The sequence below is a fragment of the Amblyomma mixtum genome, chromosome 4 (genome assembly GCF_055824585.1).
Source record: "Amblyomma mixtum isolate Tamu chromosome 4, ASM5582458v1, whole genome shotgun sequence".
NCBI classification, from domain to species: domain Eukaryota; kingdom Metazoa; phylum Arthropoda; class Arachnida; order Ixodida; family Ixodidae; genus Amblyomma; species Amblyomma mixtum.
In genome coordinates this window covers 7428047-7445877 of record NC_143015.1, presented here as the reverse complement: position 1 = coordinate 7445877, position 17831 = coordinate 7428047, and the positions used below count along the sequence as shown (strand labels likewise).

The 17831-nt window shown below is 48.5% G+C and overlaps 1 protein-coding gene across 1 annotated transcript; it reads left to right on the top strand.

Annotated features, from left to right (window-relative positions):
• Positions 1–16017: 16017 nt before the first annotated feature.
• On the top strand, positions 16018–17538 carry LOC149345593 (uncharacterized). The gene has a single exon (XM_089585254.1). The coding sequence runs from the start codon at positions 16033–16035 to the stop codon at positions 17536–17538; it is 1506 nt and encodes a 501-aa protein (XP_089441380.1). The 5' UTR covers positions 16018–16032.
• Positions 17539–17831: the final 293 nt, after the last annotated feature.

The window sequence follows — 17831 nt, the reverse complement described above, 5'->3', positions numbered from 1 at the left end:
ACACCAACTAGCCCAGCAAAAGGTGCTGTTAAATGGATTCACCTGCTCCCTTGAGATACGCAAGTGACGATGGAACAATTCGATAGACCCTTTGAATTCGACTACTTAAACGACCAAAGAGTTGACGTTGATGGGGACATTGAGAGTGAAGTAGCTGGATTGTTGATATAAACCAATAAGGAAAGAAACGACACCGGCCGTACCGTAACTTCCCTGCGCAGGAATAGCTTCTTTGCGCCGTCAGTCACGGCGCAGTGCGTAGTGCAGTGTAGTCTAGTACAGCGCTGTAATGCATAATTATCATGATGTCACTGGTTGTAAAACAATCTGGACATAATGCCTGACCCTTCAAGGCAACACAAGCAGTGATGTCCCCCCTCACACGCTTTGGCTGTTTCTTACTTTCAAATGAAAGAGAAAGGAATGTGTTGCTGCACACTACAAATGAAAAAAAAATGGCGTGCTCTTTCTCTCCTAAATGTATTGGTGTGATAACAGTCTATCAAGACCTTTTTTATTCTTACTTTCTTTTCAGCAGTCTTTTTTTATTGCTGTGACTGTTTTAAAATTGGTTCTTGCCAACTTGTTTCTACTTTTATCGCTTTTATACACGCAAAATGTTCAGCTGTCGAGAAAAACCTGAAAATTCCTGCGCGTATATTTTGGACCCCTGCTTCATAAGAATTGCATAAAAGGTTCAACTATTCAGGCATTTAAAAAAAAAACGCAAGAAATATATTTTGCCCAGTGAATTCGGTTTTTCGTCTGCAGCTGTTTCCGCAACCAAAAGGAGCTACACTGTCCTTTAGTAGTGCATTCCTACACGTGAGTTCCAGCACTCGGCAGCACATTGTAGCTACACTGCACATCTTGGTGATATTCATCTTAATTTCTTGTTTTTCGAAATCGCCCATTATTGACAACGCTACCATTAGGACCAGCTGGAATTTGCTCTTTTTCCTACCTACATACGATACAGCAGCTTTCAAAAGTCTTTTCCTCAACACATGACTTTGCAATGTAGCTGGCGTTATTGACTTCTAAAAGAGAGTTGTAGACAATTGCAAGCCAAGAAAAAAGTTATAGGGGTTTAACGTAGTTAAACCGAGTAGACGTGCGAAACCAGGCGTTCATTCTTCAATTGGAGGGGGCACTTAAGCTAAGATTTATGTGTATGACACGATATCTTTTATGGGTCAGTGCCAGCATACGCAGAATCGGTCATCATATATTTAAAATTCGTAAATGGCGGCGAGCCCTTCTGCCACTACCAGCGGAGTGGCGCAGCGGTGAAGCGATGCGCCACTGCACTGGTGTGTTGCTGTTTCTGTCACAGCCACCGGTAGGGATTGCGCGACCCATTTGGTCTTCCCGAGAAACCTCTCGCGCAGATGGAGCGACGCTCCTCCGAAATTCCCTAGCTTAGCCGAGCTACTCGTGTAAGCTCGGGTAGTAACTCAGGTTGCTACAGACAACGTACAAGGTCGTACGTAGAAACGTACAGTGAAGGGCGAACGTACGAACGGCTACAAGATTCTTCGTCGGTCTTGGTGAGCGTATGAGTGCTTTTCACACAAAAAAATTGATGAAGACTTAAGCTTCGTATTAAGGGTATGATGCAATAGCATAATAGGCTTATTCCCTTATATGCAGAAGTATATTCTCTACTTCACATTCATAGATCCCTGGGAGTCCTCATACCCCTCCTGGCGCACAGTGGTGCAGTGATTAAGCGATGCGCCGCTACTCTTCGATGGCAGATGCTCTCAACGGTGGGCTTTGTTGTGCGACCTGGGTTTCTCTTCCCGAGCCACCAATCATTAATTTGACTGCCACCTGCCACGGTGGGCAGTTTATAAAAAAAAGATGCGCTAAATAAACAACACCTTTCTCTTCCTCAGCATTCTTTCATTTGTATTTAATACTTTATTTATTTATTTTCCCAAGAAAAAAAATCATCACAAAAACACTCTATGCAACCCTCTTCTTGGCTGATCCCTTTGTGTGGGTATGCGCCGTTCTATAAGGTGAACAACAACAACAATTCTTCCTCTGTCTTCTTTTTTCAAACTCATGCGCCAACTAGCCCCCCAGAGTGCATTAGTGGGCAGTTTTCTCACTATCCGGGTGGGTAGATGCTGATCACGCCGCAAGGTCACGAGACCCAGGTTGTCCACATGCCTGCTACGTTTCTCTCAGGGGACCACCTGTCGGAGCCATGCACGTGATTTCTCGCTGACAACGCGGGTGCTGACGCCGACATCGCCGACATGGGATTTTCTGGAGAACAGGGCCTTTAACGCTATTGCGTTAAAGGTTTTACGAGGCGTGCTCTCCAACGTGGACGCGGTGCACGAGGCGTTATATCAGCAGTGAGAGAAAAGAAACATTAATTTAAACCAAATATATAGGTGAGCTTGAGGTCGAGTTGGGGGCTTCCTCATTCGTGGCCATGGCTGTTCGACGAAATTGACGGACGAGCGCTTCTTCTCTCGCTAGGATATCGCCGGACAGCTGTACCTCCCACCGCTCAAGTAGTGCGCGGAGCGTCTTTAAGTGTTGGTGTTTGCAGCCGCACCGCCCCGAGATGTGGAACAGTGCGGGACGTGTGTCCTTGCACCAGGGGCACATGCCACGATATGTTAGCGGCTACATTTTGTTTTATCTGTGTCAGTTTGGCAATGTGTTTGAATAAGTCTGAGAGCTACTGCGTCCTCAGTGCTGAGCTTTTTGTGAGGGAGATATTAAATCTTGTGGGTAAGCTGCGGGATCTCAAGGCATTCACCGTAATGGGTGAGGTCCGTTTCCAGATTCAGCGCAGAGGATCATGGGAAAGTCTCTGCTGCCGCTACTTCCGCTTCCAAATTTCATCCCTACTCGCTTCGTTCACAGCAGACGAGGCGTTAATATTGTTTCTTAGACTAACTGACTTTACGCTGCAACACCACTAATAGTACTGCATCATCGCAAGCCCAACGCGACGTTGACTCTGCTCTGCTTCGTAGTGTGCTTTCACACGAACTGCAACCAAAATAATGCAAATGGTACGAGGCTTTTAATGCGTATGCAGTGCGATATGTTGAGACGCGATGTGCGCACAGTGGCATGTATGGATAGTTTGTTAGCCCACTGGCAGCTTTTCAATGTTTTGAGGCAAATACGTCTATCGCCACATAAACTGTCCGAGTTTAAGCTCTTCCTTGCCTTTTTCAGTCCGGCGAAAAAAAATATGCAATGACCGACGCGTTAAACTAGTTGAAACGCACATGCCACCAACTGCCGTGCATACGCGGAACGGAGACTTATCATAACCACGACAAAACACTATAATTGTCAAATTCTGCGCTCAGGACGCGTTCATACCCATAATTCGCTGATTTTAAGATGATGCTGTGCAATAAGCGATGTCACAGCACAAATAAATGAGTGAATAAAAGATGCACACATGCACGACAATTGCCGCGCAAAAGCAGTGTGGGAAAAATTTGAAAGCAGAAGTAGCTGGCAAACGATTTCCCCATGATTCTTTGAGTACGCTTCGAAAACGCCGCTCATTTATAGGAGGGCAAGGGCATGAAGCTAAAAGATGGAGATTAATCGGAGATTGGATTTGGTCCACTCGTTTAGTTAACGGTCAAGCTAAAGCGTTCGCCCTTTCGGTCCCCTCCAGTCCCGCGTGGCCCGCCGTCAACTTGATTTGATGGCATTGTTCCAGCTTGGGACCCAGGACATGAGCTGCCAGCAACGGTGTTCATCGGTCCATAAAGTGCGGCAGGCCTGTTGCAGTGGGTGACTACTTAACTTCCATACCCACCTTGCTGCGGTGCTTCATGACTAGCTCTGCGGCTATGGTTTCAGCCGCAGCTGGGCTCTGTGCCCGGACGGAGGGCGCCAGGGTTAAGGAGTTGTCTCTTCTGTTCAAGGCGGCTCCCGAAAACAGACCCCCTACGGGGTGCAGGGAAGAATGGTGGGCCTGTTGGTAAGGCATGTCAAGGGAGAAAACCAGCCAAAAAAGACGGAAACACAAGAGAAGGACACAGGACAACGGCTGGACTAACAACTGAATTTTTCATTGAGTACAGACCGCCAAGTAATCACCACGCATGCGCCAAGGCAACACTCAAACATGATCACTCAAATAATCAAATTCTTTTGCCGTTAATGCTATCGATGGTGAGCTGACGCAAGCATCACCATGTTTGGCAATCTGGAAGGCCTCAAAGATTTCACGAGCCTTCCGTGTTTTTCCGCAGCCCAGGATGATGACATCTGCAAAACGTGAGGAACATTTTCCGGGACATCTACTGCAATGCAGAGCAAGATTACCATCTTCACCAGCGCCGACTTTTGTTCTGTGCTTGCGCAACCTCTCGTTCACACAGTCCCCTGTCTGACCTAAATAAAATTTTCCACAGGTCAGCGGAATCTTGTAGATCACTTCGGTCCGGCACTTTGTGTACATAGTTCTATGTTTGGTCGTGCAACGCTTCTTATTTCCGCCAGGCATAATTCATGCGCAAAGACCTGAAAGCTTAACTGGCGCAGAAAACACCAAATTGACCCCCTGGCGCTCGGCGACTTTCTTAACATTGTGCGCCACTTTGTGCAAATAAGGCATGACTTGCACTTTTTTCCTTTTGTCAGGTGCATCATTGTTTCCCTTCTTGGCCATGCCATTCATCTCCTTTAATACGGATTCAGCGACCGCTCTCAACATTTCTCCTGGGAAGCCTGCACCAGATAGACGTTGGGCTTGCGTAGTGACACTGGTTGACACGGTGTGGCAGCAACTTTTTTTCACGGCGTTATGGAAACAAGCCTTGGCAATACCTCGCTTGACTAGTTTAGAGTGGTTAGAGTCAAAGGGTAGCAGCCCCTTTTTTGTTCTTGGTGAGTACATCCAGCACACATGGCCTTTTCCAGAAAAGGTTAGCAACAAGTCTAAAAAACGGATGGAATTGTTAGTGGCTAGTTCGTGAGTAAACTTCAAATGGGATGAGCAGCGCCTAAAGGCACCCAAAACATGTTCAACCATCATCTTATAGGAGTCAATAGGTCCGATGTTTAAAAGCACTAAAAAGTCATCAACATATCTGACAACTCGCAGAACACACCCGTCGTCCAAAAAACTTACAAGGGAGCGGTCAAACTTTGCTAAGAAAATATTGCAAAGCACTGGGGCTACACAAGCTCCTATACAAATTCCATTTTTCTGGATATAAAACTTGTTATTAAACTCAACCAGTGTCGAAGAGAGGTACATTGCAAGAAGCTCCAAAAAACTTTCGCTCTGAATACCACATCTTGTTTGAAAGGCCACATCACCGGACTCTTCAATAAGTTCTTTCACCGCATGGAACAGTTCGTCGTGAGGAATAGAGTAGAAAACGTCCTCGATGTCCACAGAGAAGGCCATGTTTGCTCCTTGTAGGTCTTGCTGGAGCTCCTGCACGAGTGACGCTGAGTTCCTAATCCCGAAAGGGTCTATTGGACAAAGACTATTCAGATGTCGTTGAAGATAGTGTGCGTGGCGGCATACCCCTACGGGGTATGCCGCCACGTCCACGTACATTTCGTGCGGGTCACCAACGGTCACCGAAACCTAGGATCACAAGGGAATGCTTCCATTTTTTTCAATTGTGTTGTTCGTCCATAGTAAATTAATAGTTTAACTATATTGGCGCTGAAAGATAATTGATTGAAAATGAGAAGAAAAACAACACACCGAAGGTTGGATCCCAACCCAAAACCTCCGAATTTCACGGCCGGTGCTCTGTCAACCGAGCTACGGCGACGGCTCTCCATTGTTCTGCTTGCGGGGGTATTTATGTTTGCCTGTAACATAACATTGAAAATGTTGATATGTTTAGGCGTGCTAGTTGTGTGTTTGACCAGGCATCGGGTCCAAGAACACCGCCGCTGTGCCGATTAAGGAAGGAACGTAGGCCGGAGACGGGGAGTAGAATTGAAACTAGGGAAAGACTGTATTCACATATTTACAAGATACGTGACAAACATATTTACAACATTATTCACAAACAGAGTAAAAGCTGAGAAGAGTCTCAGGAAAATCGCTGAGGGAATCTCTCAGGGAATCGCTGCTCGAAGAAGGTGTCGAGCGCTTTTTATAGCCTCTCCAGTTGACTTCCCGCCCTATTCGTCCAATCATTGGGACTCCGCCTTGGGGGTGGTGGTGGTGGTGAAAACATTTATTAAATCATAGGAAGAGGTGTTGGGGGTCGTGACTTGAAGGGTCACGCCCTTACAACCACTAGGTGGGATGCCTAGTCAGGCACACCATTGGCGTTTGCCGCAGCCCGGGCGCGCTGCGTTAAGGCCCTTTGGGCCTCGAGGGTGCAGCAACCGGACAGGGTCGCCTCCCAGTCCTCTCGGGTGGGGTTTGGGATAGGGGGTAGGGATGGGTTCTGCTGGCAGGCCCACACCATGTGGTAAGTGTCAGACACCTCCCCACAGTGTGAGCACCGCCCGTCGAATTGAGGATCGAAATGTTGCAGAGTTGCCGGGCACAACATCGTGTTGGTGAGCAGGCGCAGGAGTACCCGCTCGTTGACCTTCCCCAGCCCTTTGCACGGGGTGGGAAGTGTTTGGTGCGTGGATTTGTAATACTCGCATATTTCTTTAAAAGTATAAATCGGATTGATATCAGTGTCCTGGTCGGCGTCGGGTCCCGTGTGAAATGCCCGGAGAGAGAGCGCGCGGGCGGCGGCGTCGGCTGCCTCATTTCCGTGGACGCCTTGGTGACCTGGAGGCCAAACGAGAGATCGGTGCGCGGGATCCGAGTCTCGGCTACAATTTTGGTAAATGCGATAAGCTAGGGGAGTAACCCACCCTTGCGTGACGTTACGGCAAGCCCCTCGCGAGTCGGTGATTATGTATTTGGAGGAGGTGTGAGAGGCTGCCAAAGCGATGGCAACCTCTTCTGCGTGAATTGCTGACTGGGCCTTGAAAGTAAGGGCGTCTACTGTTTTACCCTCGTGGACGACCGCGGCCGTGTACCATCCCCTGGAGTCCGGGCCGGACGCATCCACGTAGAAGACTCCTGGTTTGCTCCGAAAATGGCGGTCCAAGGCTTCCGCCCGCGCCAGGCGCCTGCCATTATGATCTTCTTTGGACATATTGGTGGGGAGAGGCCGCACGTGGAGGGCGCGTCTCCAGTGTACGGGAAGGCGGCATCTCTCCTCTGTGAATTGAGTGTTCTGGATGTGAAGTCGGGCTAAAAGGCGGCGACCTGACCCTGTCTTTGTGAGACGAGTGTATTGGTTGTTGAAGTGGGCCCCCCGAAGCTCCCTAAAAGTGTTAACCATCCCCAGTGCCAAAAGGCGGCTGGTAGAGGTAGATCCGTCTTGGGCACCGCCTTTGGATCCATTTCGTCGAAAACGGGCACTCATTAACGCAGCTCCCCTCTCCAGCGTCTTCCTCGGCTAAGTCACTCCCGAAGGTGTCCTTTCCTCAGATCACCTCCTCACCCACAGTTGGACGCGCAGTTGATGACCCTTCAGGAAGCCGGCCATGGGTCCCAGGTCTTGGTCGAAGGGGGCGCCCGAAGGCGAATACGGGCAGAGCCCCTTCCACAAAGGCAGTGGCGCGGAAGATTGACAGCCTCCTCGTTAGGGTAGCGTGGCGGCCGGCGTCGTGGTGTCTCCCTGGTGGTGGTGCATTCTTGGGTGCAAGGTTCATTGCCATGTCGTTGGGTACGGCTTGAGGAAACCCGCTTAAGCCGAGGGATGGCAGTGACGCCGCACTTGAAGAGAGGAGTCGTCTAGACTCAAAGTCACTGTTCTTTGCAAGCATTGTATGGGAGCGCGTACTCGGGGAACGCACTGCTGTAGCACATCCAAGCACTGCCTTTGGAAATGGCCCAAGTGAAGACGACCATGACAGGAATGCACAAGGGGGGGGGGGGGGGGGGGGTAGAAACACAACAATGTTCACCAGCGCCACCCTCGTCCATAGCAGCTGACCCAGTAAGTCCTGTATTACTGCTAATGTTACGTGGGTAATGATCGAACGGGGAGGGTGGGAGCTCTGTGAGACCCGTCTTATGCTAGCTACCTATAGAGTCAAGGCCCGCCAGAAAGGCGGCTTCAGGGACGTAAACCCTCCGTCAAAAGTGTACAGCCTAAGGGATTTGCTTTTGAGGCCAGCAGAGTGCGCCGTTATGCACCCTCGGCGACAGCAATATCCCGAAAGAGGAACGACTTCGCGTCCTTAGTCATCTCAAGCTTTGTAATGCTAGATGTGCTGGGGAGCCCAGGTGAACTAATTAGAAGCAAACAACTTGGGTTGCACACTCTTGACTGAGGCTGTACGCTGTACGCGCGTGCGTATGCCCGAAATCGAAAAATGCGCACAGTAGTTACTGCCTTAAATTCCTCTTTGGCCACCCATAGCAGGTGTAAGAAAGAAATTACTTGCAGTCCCTGCGTAGCACATGGTAGGACGACTCACGGATGCTGATGAACGCTTCCGTTTAAATCATTTAACAAAGCCTTTTGGATGTGCCGCCGTCTTTGCCCGCTAAAGTTCTTCGTGCGAATGAGCGTGCTCGGTCCCCTTAGCTGCTCTCGCAGCTTCATCGGCTGCCACCTTCTAGCGAATCTCTCTTTATTGCGGAAAGCCCGGCGTGTATCTGTGGTTTCGCTACTCAGCGTCCCGCAGCCTTCGCCCACTTATATTCGGCTTTAACGACGCCTTCTACCGCTTTCACTGGCTTCTCACTTTAGTGTGCTGCCACATAATGCTGCTGTGGCCAATGTAGTCAAGTCATTTCTTGCTTCGTTGTCAAAACAGTGTAGCGTGCCCCTGCGGAGTACGATTGCGGTCCCTTTAGTCATATGCCTACAATATCACCATCTTCGTCATCAGCGTGACTGCTCCCACTGCAAGGCAACGGCGTCTCCCGTGCCTTTCCTATTAACCATCTCTTTTGTCAGCGGCACCCACGGTTCTCCTCAAACTTCTTAATGTCATCCGCCCACCAAACTTTATGTCGCCCCCCGCTACACTTGCCTTCTCTTGGAATCCACTCCGTTACCCTTAAGAGACAGCGGTTATCCAGCCTCCGCAATACGTGCCCTGCCCAAGCCCATTTCATCGCCTTGGTTTTAACTAGGATGTCATTAGCCCGGTTTTGATCTCTGACCCACTCTAACCTCTTTCTGTCTCTTAGGTTACACTTGTAATTTTTCTTTCCATAGCTCGCTGGCGCTGTCCTTAACTTAAGCCGAACCCTCTTTGTTAGCCTCCACGTTTCTACCCGTAGGTAAGTACTGTTAAGATACAAGTGTTGTATACTTTTCTCTTGGAGGATATTCGTAAACTGCCATTCATGATCTGAGAGAGCCTGCCATATGCGCTCCACCCCATTCTTATTCTTCTCGTTATTTCCCTCTCATGATCCGGATCAGCGGTAACTACCTGTCATAAGTTGACGTATTCTCTAAGCACTTACAGCGCCTCGCTACCAATTGTGAACCGCTGCTCTCTTGCTAGGCTGTTGAACATTACTTTGGTTTTTGGCATGCTAATTTTTAGACCCACCGTTGTGTTCTCTGTGGCTAACTGTGCAATGTCATCAGTGAATCGCAAATTACTTAGGTATTCTCCACTAACTTTCGTCCCCATCTCTTTCCAATTGAGGACTCAGAATACCTCCTGTAAACATGTGGTGAATAGCACGGGCGAGATCGTGTCTCCCTGCATGACACCTTTCATTATTGGAATTTTATTGCTGACTTGATAGATGAGAATGTACAAGCGCAGAACGGGCGGATGGAGGACGACGACTGCGGCAGTGCTAACGACGAATATCTAAGCTCTTCCGCTTTGCGGCAATGCTGGGGGGCACTTCACCTAGTTGTGCTTTTATGCACAGCTTTGCTACAAATGCTTTCCCAAGCATCTGTGGGAAAGTATTAGGGGGGTATACAAATGGCGAGCAGTAAAATTAATATTCCCGTCTCAGCTGGACATGAAACAGCACACAGCGATTTTTTCTAAGCATACGATACTGTCATCAGTGGAGTATTTTCAGTAAAACCTATCGCGGAACGAGCAAAGTTTGCGTTCAATGATTCATCAGCTGACCCAGCTGTCTGCGTTACTGATTGTTTGTGTAGGCTCGCAAACGATCAAAACAGCATTATGGAGCCTCCGCGGTCGCTCAGTGGTTATGGTGGTCGACTGCTGACCCGAAACACGCGGGTTCGATCCCGGCCGCGGCGGTTGAATTTCGATGGATTCAAAATGCTAGCGGCCCGTGTGCTGTGCAATGTCAGTGCACGTTAAAGAACCCTATAGGTGGTCGAAATTTCCGGAGCCCTTCACTACGGCGTGCTTCATAGCCTGAGGGGCTTTGGGATGTTTAACCCAGTAAACTAAACCAGAATAGCATTAATGGCCTTAGAGCTGCCTCGTCAAGTGCAGGATTCCCAGACATCAGTATCAAATCCGAAGCAAATGCACAATCTTATCTAATCGCATGCTGTTACATCCGTCGTAATTTCTACAAAGGGCCTTCATCCCTAAAACTGTTTTTGTACAAAACTTGCCCGCCAGAAAACCCTTCTTACAAAACCTTAATACGTCCGAAACTAGAATACGCTGCATATATCTGGGACCCTCATCACGAAAATCTTATTCATTCATTAGAAATATTTCGAAATAATTCCGCCCGCTTTATCATTTCTAACTATAACAGAACCGCCAGCATATCTTCAATGAAATCAATGCTTAATCTAGCATCCCTTGCGTCACGTACGTGGGAAAAAGTTTTCCATCTGTCTTTTGCAAAATCTTTTTCATCGCCCACAATTGCGCAGTGAATTCATATCTCCACCACATCACCTTCCATCGCGATTAGATAATTCCTAAAAAGTCAGTCTCCGATTTTGCAGAACTAACGATTTCATTCAGTAGCTTTTACCTCGCACAGCAGAAGAGTGGAATCACCTTTCCACACCGACAGCAACAATCAAAGATTATCAGCTTTTCAAGAGCACCATAGCTAGCATTGTATGAGTAGACACATCCGTAACCGTTTAACATCAGCCCCGTTCCATTTGGTTCTTGTTGCTTTTCCTTGTACGCCTGTATCCTCTTCCCTCTCTAATGTCATTGACTATGAGGATGCACAAATGAATAAATAAATACGTGTATTGCAAGGTAATGTTGGCAAATACTAGCGCTGATGGTTCATTCTTCTGATAACTAAGAAAATCTTTCTTTAGAGTTTGTCCAGCGCTCGCGCAGAGTTGTCGACTGCCATAAAAAAGCAATGACGAATGTTTTTGACCAAATCAAAAACGATAATAGCAAGAAATGCAAGCCTACCCTGTGGAGACTACAGATATATTGATTGTTATAGAAAATATTGTGTCATAGAGAACATTTCGTGCAAAAACAATTTCTTAATAAAAAATTCGATTCTCCAGAATTCCTGGGCATGATGGATTTTAAGTTAGCGCGCACATTTCAAGTTAAATGTGTGTTTAGGGGATCCGCGTATTTGAAAAGCACATATCGCGTAATCTGAGACGGTACTCGCCGCTCAGGAGACAAAGGATAGAGGCATGGCGCCCGCCGTGGGGCATCACCTGCGATAACTATGGATGTGGCGAGCTGTCCAAATTAAATTCCAGCAGAAACGGAACTAATAGTTTCACATAACCATTTCGGTCAAAAATAGAACACAGCATCAGATCAAAATGTTGATGGAAAAAACACCAGCCAAAAAACAGATGAACACAGGAAAACGAGAAGTTCGACTTTACTACCAACTGTTTATTCGACGGAAGGGGCTCAAATATATACTGGGCACTCGGTCACATGATCATCACTCCATCGCCATCTTATCAATCAATTGTTAAGGCAAAGAAAATACCTTAGATTACAAAGCTTGTATGCACTTGCTTTAATCAAAGATTGTCACAACGCACCGTGTCTAATCCCAGCGAAAAAATCTCAGCAAAACAGTATCACAAACCTCGTGGCAAAAGCAGAGTCAAGATTTCAAAAGCAAAAACAGGGTCGAAAAACAATAAAAAGTAATAAAACCATAAAAACAGGAACATAACACAATCAACAGCATAGAACCCTGCAGCCCCTAAACAACAACTAACAGAAAAGAACACGCGGCACTAAACTTCAACTGTAGCTGCTATCTATCGAGTGCTGACTAAAGAAAGGATTCTACGGAGGAAAGTTCTTTCCTTCGCAGTGCAACAGAAGTGGCACTGCAGCAAGCATCGCCTTTCTTTGCAATATGGAAGGCATCGAGTACCTTATGGAGGGCGCTTAACACTACTTACGTGCTCTGCATGCGAAAGCATGCACCTGGGTGTGCGGATGCGGCGATGGCCTCCGACTCTAATGCAGTGTCCAGCGAAGCTGATGGGTTCCCGGCGCGAATGCAAGTTGGTGAATGCGACGATACACCAGCGCAACAGACTGGCAGTTTAGCGAGCGGGGTGTTGTGCTGCGGTGATGGCGCACTGATCGGCGAAGCTGATCTCTTCGCGTCCGCCTAAGTTCGAAACCTGTTTTGGAGGCACTTTATTTAAGACGTTTTGTTTTTCTTTCTTTCCTCATGATCTAGGCACTGCCGTTAACGTCATGAAGCCACGTGAGTTTTCGGACCGCCTGACGTGGATAACAAAAATGCCTGATTTTGCACCTTAAGGCGCACGACAAACATGACAGAGGGAGAGAGACAAAACATTTATTCGCTGCCTCTAGAGTCTTCAGAGTCTTCAAAGGTGGGAGTTCTTAGCCCAGGACGTAGGCCGGCTGCGGCAGCTTGCTGCTGTTCTACCAGTGAAAGGTGATCGCCGAGCTCCCAGATGGAAATTGCTATCTTCGACTGCTCCGGCGTGGCTGCGTATATAACTAGGACGGCTGAGTTGTGTTGGCATCCCCATTTGGTGTTATACAGGGTGTTTCAGCTGAGACTTTCCATAATTTTAAAAACTAAGCCTTTTGTGTTAGAAGCGCACTTTTTTGTCATAGCATTGTCACTGGTGTAGTACTTTAGAATACAGCTAAGACGTGTTAACTAGCAGGCTGATTAACTAGCGCTGGAAAGTTAACTTTTAACTATTACTGTTAGGCTCCTTATTTTTTAAGAGGCGCGTAGCCCACCGCAAATAACATTCATTTGAGAATTTCGAAAACGCGGTTGTCTTTGGCATGGTGGCGCAACCAAGTATCGGTACATCGCTCCAAAATACATGCAATTTCGAGAAGCTTGCAGGCAAAGCGACCTCATGCAAAACGAAAGGGTAAAAATTTGTTGGGTCACAGCGCTTAGGCTAACCGCGATTTCGAAATTTTTAAAAATGGATTTTACTTACGGTGCGCTACAGGCCTCTAAACAATTCAGGGGCCTAATAGTAATGGTTAAAAAGTATTCTGGAAAGTCCCAGGTAAAACACCCTGTACAGTGCGGCCCTCTCTCCGCATTATGGACAGGGGGGCCTGCATGTAGAGTGGTAAATCTTATTTAGGATAAATAAGCATGTATATGTGTTTGGAGAGAGATCCTTCTTAGTCCCTTAAGTTGCTCTACTGTGTCGCCGCACGTCTGGGTAACTGGCTCGAGTTCCAACGCATCAGCCGTCGCTCGGTCAGTATGTCCTCGAGCGATGGCGTCCGCGGCGTGGTTCTCGGCCAGACCAGAGTGTCCCGCTGTCCACATGGTACAACGTTTTCCTTCGCATGAACCGCCTTTCCTCAGAACGCGGACAACTTTCTTCGCAAGCCTGTCTTGAAGGAATTTCTAACACGCTGTCTGTGTGTAAGCCACAATTACGAGGGGTTCTTCTGTTCTGTTGCATTCGGCTATTGCTAGAGCAATCGCAGTCCCTTCTGTTACAGTAGAGGTAGAATACATTTTGTTCACGCTGCCTAGCTCCTAGTGAACTTATTTCTTGCCAGCGATGCGTTTTTCTAACGCGTGAGCCCTCCTGCCTCTGTGCATTGTGCGTGGATGGGCTTAGAGATGGGTAGGATTGGTAGGTCGACCTGGTGTCGTCCAGCACGTCCTCTCTGTCGTAAATGTTCTTGTGGTTGCCAGCCGCTGGGGTGTCCTAACTTTCTTAGTAAGGCCCTTCCCGTGATCATATGTACAAGTAGTTTTTCTGAGTGATAAAGAGCGATTATGATGCTCTAGATATGTATTCGAGACCCCAAGGTCCATTAATTTAGGCGTACGTGTTCTCAAAGGTACAGAATCAGCTGCTTTAAATGTCATCTGGCGCATAACCTCTACTTGCGCGACTTTTTGTGATGCAAGGATTGGTTACGGTAGGCTGTACGTGGCTGTACCGACGACTAGATCTGGCATCAGTCGGAGTTATTCGGAGTCATAAGAGCTAAGAATTCTCTGTGATAAAACAACACATCAGGCCTGGCCTTGGCGATCAGTAAAGTGACGTACGCACGCCCTATCACCACCACTAGCTGACCATACGAGACGAAGAACAAGTCGAGTCTCAAGCCCAACAATCCTCGACAAAAGCATTTTTGAACGGGAAACTGCTTATGAACGCCATTTTTTCATATATATATTTCATATGATGTAAGATTTAAGTATAACAATCAATATATGCGCCTACCATCCGACGGCAGTCTTGATTTTTTTTTTGCTATTCGCGTTTTTGCTCTCGTCAAAAGGGTTCCCCATTGGTTTTCTATGGCAGTCTTAACTTGCCACTGCGATCGATGGAAACATGTTAAAAGAAATATTTTGATAAACAACAGAAGAATGGACCATTACCTTCATTATTTGCTAGCGTAACGTACCTCGCTATACCAATTGTGAACTGCAGTTCCTTTGCTAGACTGTTGAACGTTACTTTACTTTGGTTTACTGCGCGTTAATTTTAATGAAGTACCATTCTGCCCTGCGTCTCTAACTCTTATTAGAATACATTTTGAAACCGCGCAAAAAGACAAGGGGCGAGGAAGAAACCAACAAGTTCAGCAGGTGGGCTCGCTGACTGCACCTCAGCGCAGCCATCTAATCCGCTAATCTTTGCGATGCAGACGATCAACCAGCTGTTCGTCAGCCTACTGTTGCCGACCTTGGCAAGCATTCTTTCGGGTGCGTCGTTTGACTGCGCACCACCATGCTCCAGTGACGAGCCGGGACGCTACCGCTTGCCGCTCGTCAGCTAGCTGCCCGCCCTGGATGACTGCTGCTACAACAGAGGAACAGTGGCTGCCGGCGCCAAAGGAATCTTGGACGGCCGCATCATCACGGACATCAACAGCTTCGCCCCATATAAAAGCACCCCCGCCACCGGCACCGTTCTGTGGGCTCGGTGACTGCACCTCAGCGCAGCCATCTAATCCGCTAATCTTTGCGATGCAGACGATCAACCAGCTGTTCGTCAGCCTACTGTTGCCGACCTTGGCAAGCATTCTTTCGGGTGCGTCGTTTGACTGCGCACCACCATGCTCCAGTGACAAGCCGGGACGCTACCGCTTGCCGCTCGTCAGCTGCCCGCCCCGGATGACTGCTGCTACAACAGAGGAACAGTGGCTGCCGGCGCCAAAGGAATCTTGGACGGCCGCATCATCACGGACATCAACAGCTTCGCCCATATAAAAGCACCCCCGCCACCGGCACCGTTCTGTGGGCTCGGTGACTGCACCTCAGCGCAGCCATCTAATCCGCTAATCTTTGCGATGCAGACGATCAACCAGCTGTTCGTCAGCCTACTGTTGCCGACCTTGGCAAGCATTCTTTCGGGTGCGTCGTTTGACTGCGCACCACCATGCTCCAGTGACGAGCCGGGACGCTACCGCTTGCCGCTCGTCAGCTGCCCGCCCCGGATGACTGCTGCTACAACAGAGGAACAGTGGCTGCCGGCGCCAAAGGAATCTTGGACGGCCGCATCATCACGGACATCAACAGCTTCGCCCCATATAAAAGCACCCCCGCCACCGGCACCGTTCTGTGGGCTCGGTGACTGCACCTCAGCGCAGCCATCTAATCCGCTAATCTTTGCGATGCAGACGATCAACCAGCTGTTCGTCAGCCTACTGTTGCCGACCTTGGCAAGCATTCTTTCGGGTGCGTCGTTTGACTGCGCACCACCATGCTCCAGTGACGAGCCGGGACGCTACCGCTTGCCGCTCGTCAGCTGCCCGCCCTGGATGACTGCTGCTACAACAGAGGAACAGTGGCTGCCGGCGCCAAAGGAATCTTGGACGGCCGCATCATCACGGACATCAACAGCTTCGCCCCATATAAAAGCACCCCCGCCACCGGCACCGTTCTGTGGGCTCGGTGACTGCACCTCAGCGCAGCCATCTAATCCGCTAATCTTTGCGATGCAGACGATCAACCAGCTGTTCGTCAGCCTACTGTTGCCGACCTTGGCAAGCATTCTTTCGGGTGCGTCGTTTGACTGCGCACCACCATGCTCCAGTGACGAGCCGGGACGCTACCGCTTGTCGCTCGTCAGCTGCCCGCCCCGGATGACTGCTGCTACAACAGAGGAACAGTGGCTGCCGGCGCCAAAGGAATCTTGGACGGCCGCATCATCACGGACATCAACAGCTTCGCCCCATATAAAAGCACCCCCGCCACCGGCACCGTTCTGTGGGCTCGGTGACTGCACCTCAGCGCAGCCATTTAATCCGCTAATCTTTGCGATGCAGGTTAGTAAATCATATGCCTTATTTGCCAGAAGATCAAGCAATTATGTTCTGGTACAGTTCCCGAGCCCACAGTGCTGTGTTGCCATTGCCGCCGAGTGTGCCACTGTAGTTCATTCTTTGCTATTGTTATCAGGAGATATCGAAACTAACCCTGGTCCTAACGACAACAGTGCAGTACTCGCGGAACTCCAGAAACTAACCGCAGGCCAAACCCAACTAATAGCCGAAGTACAAGGACTGAAATCCCAGCTCACTACTACGGATAAAACCATAACCGATTTAAGCAATCGTATGGCCGACCTGGAAACACACTACCAAGCACTACTTCCCCTCCGAAACGACATTGAAAAGATGCAGGCTGACACAAGCAACATGGCGCGTATAATCCAGGAACTAGAAACCCGCATAGATGACGCTGAAAACAGATCACGCCGTAACAATCTCATCTTCTATGGTATCCCTGACACTACTGATAGCGAAACGTGGGCAGAATCTGAAAAACTAATCATTGATGTTTGCCGTAATAACCTTGAAATAACTGTGGAACCTCACGAAATAGAAAGAGCTCATCGCCTCGGTCGTCACTCACAAGATAAAAATCGTCCCATAATCGTGAAATTCACAAGTAGCAAAACTAAAGAATCCCTCCTATCAAATGGGCGAAATCTGAAAGACACGGTTTATAGTGTTGGAGAGGACTTCTCGCATGCCGTTCGTCACGCGCGAAAACAACTTGTTGCATTTGCTAAAGCCAGGTCTGCCAAATTTTCCTTGCGATTTAAAGCACTTCACATCGGCTCGAACCGTTATATTTTTGACACTTCATCTAACACCGTAAAGCAACTCGCGTAGCAATCGTCCCTTCACCCTACACCAATAAAACGCCAGACACCCTCAAATGTTCCCTCAAATGTTCTCTCGTTTTCCGTGATATTCACTAACATCCGCAGCTTCCTCCCAAAGCGTGAACTCATATCCAACGTAATTTCGTCATCCAGGAGCAATATACTCATACTAACTGAAACTTGGTTAAACAGTAACGTGTCCGACGCTGAAGTTTTAACTGACTTACCCGAATTCAACGTCTACCGAAACGATCGAAAAGACTCACGGGGGGGCGGTGTTCTTGTTGCAATTCACCGAGG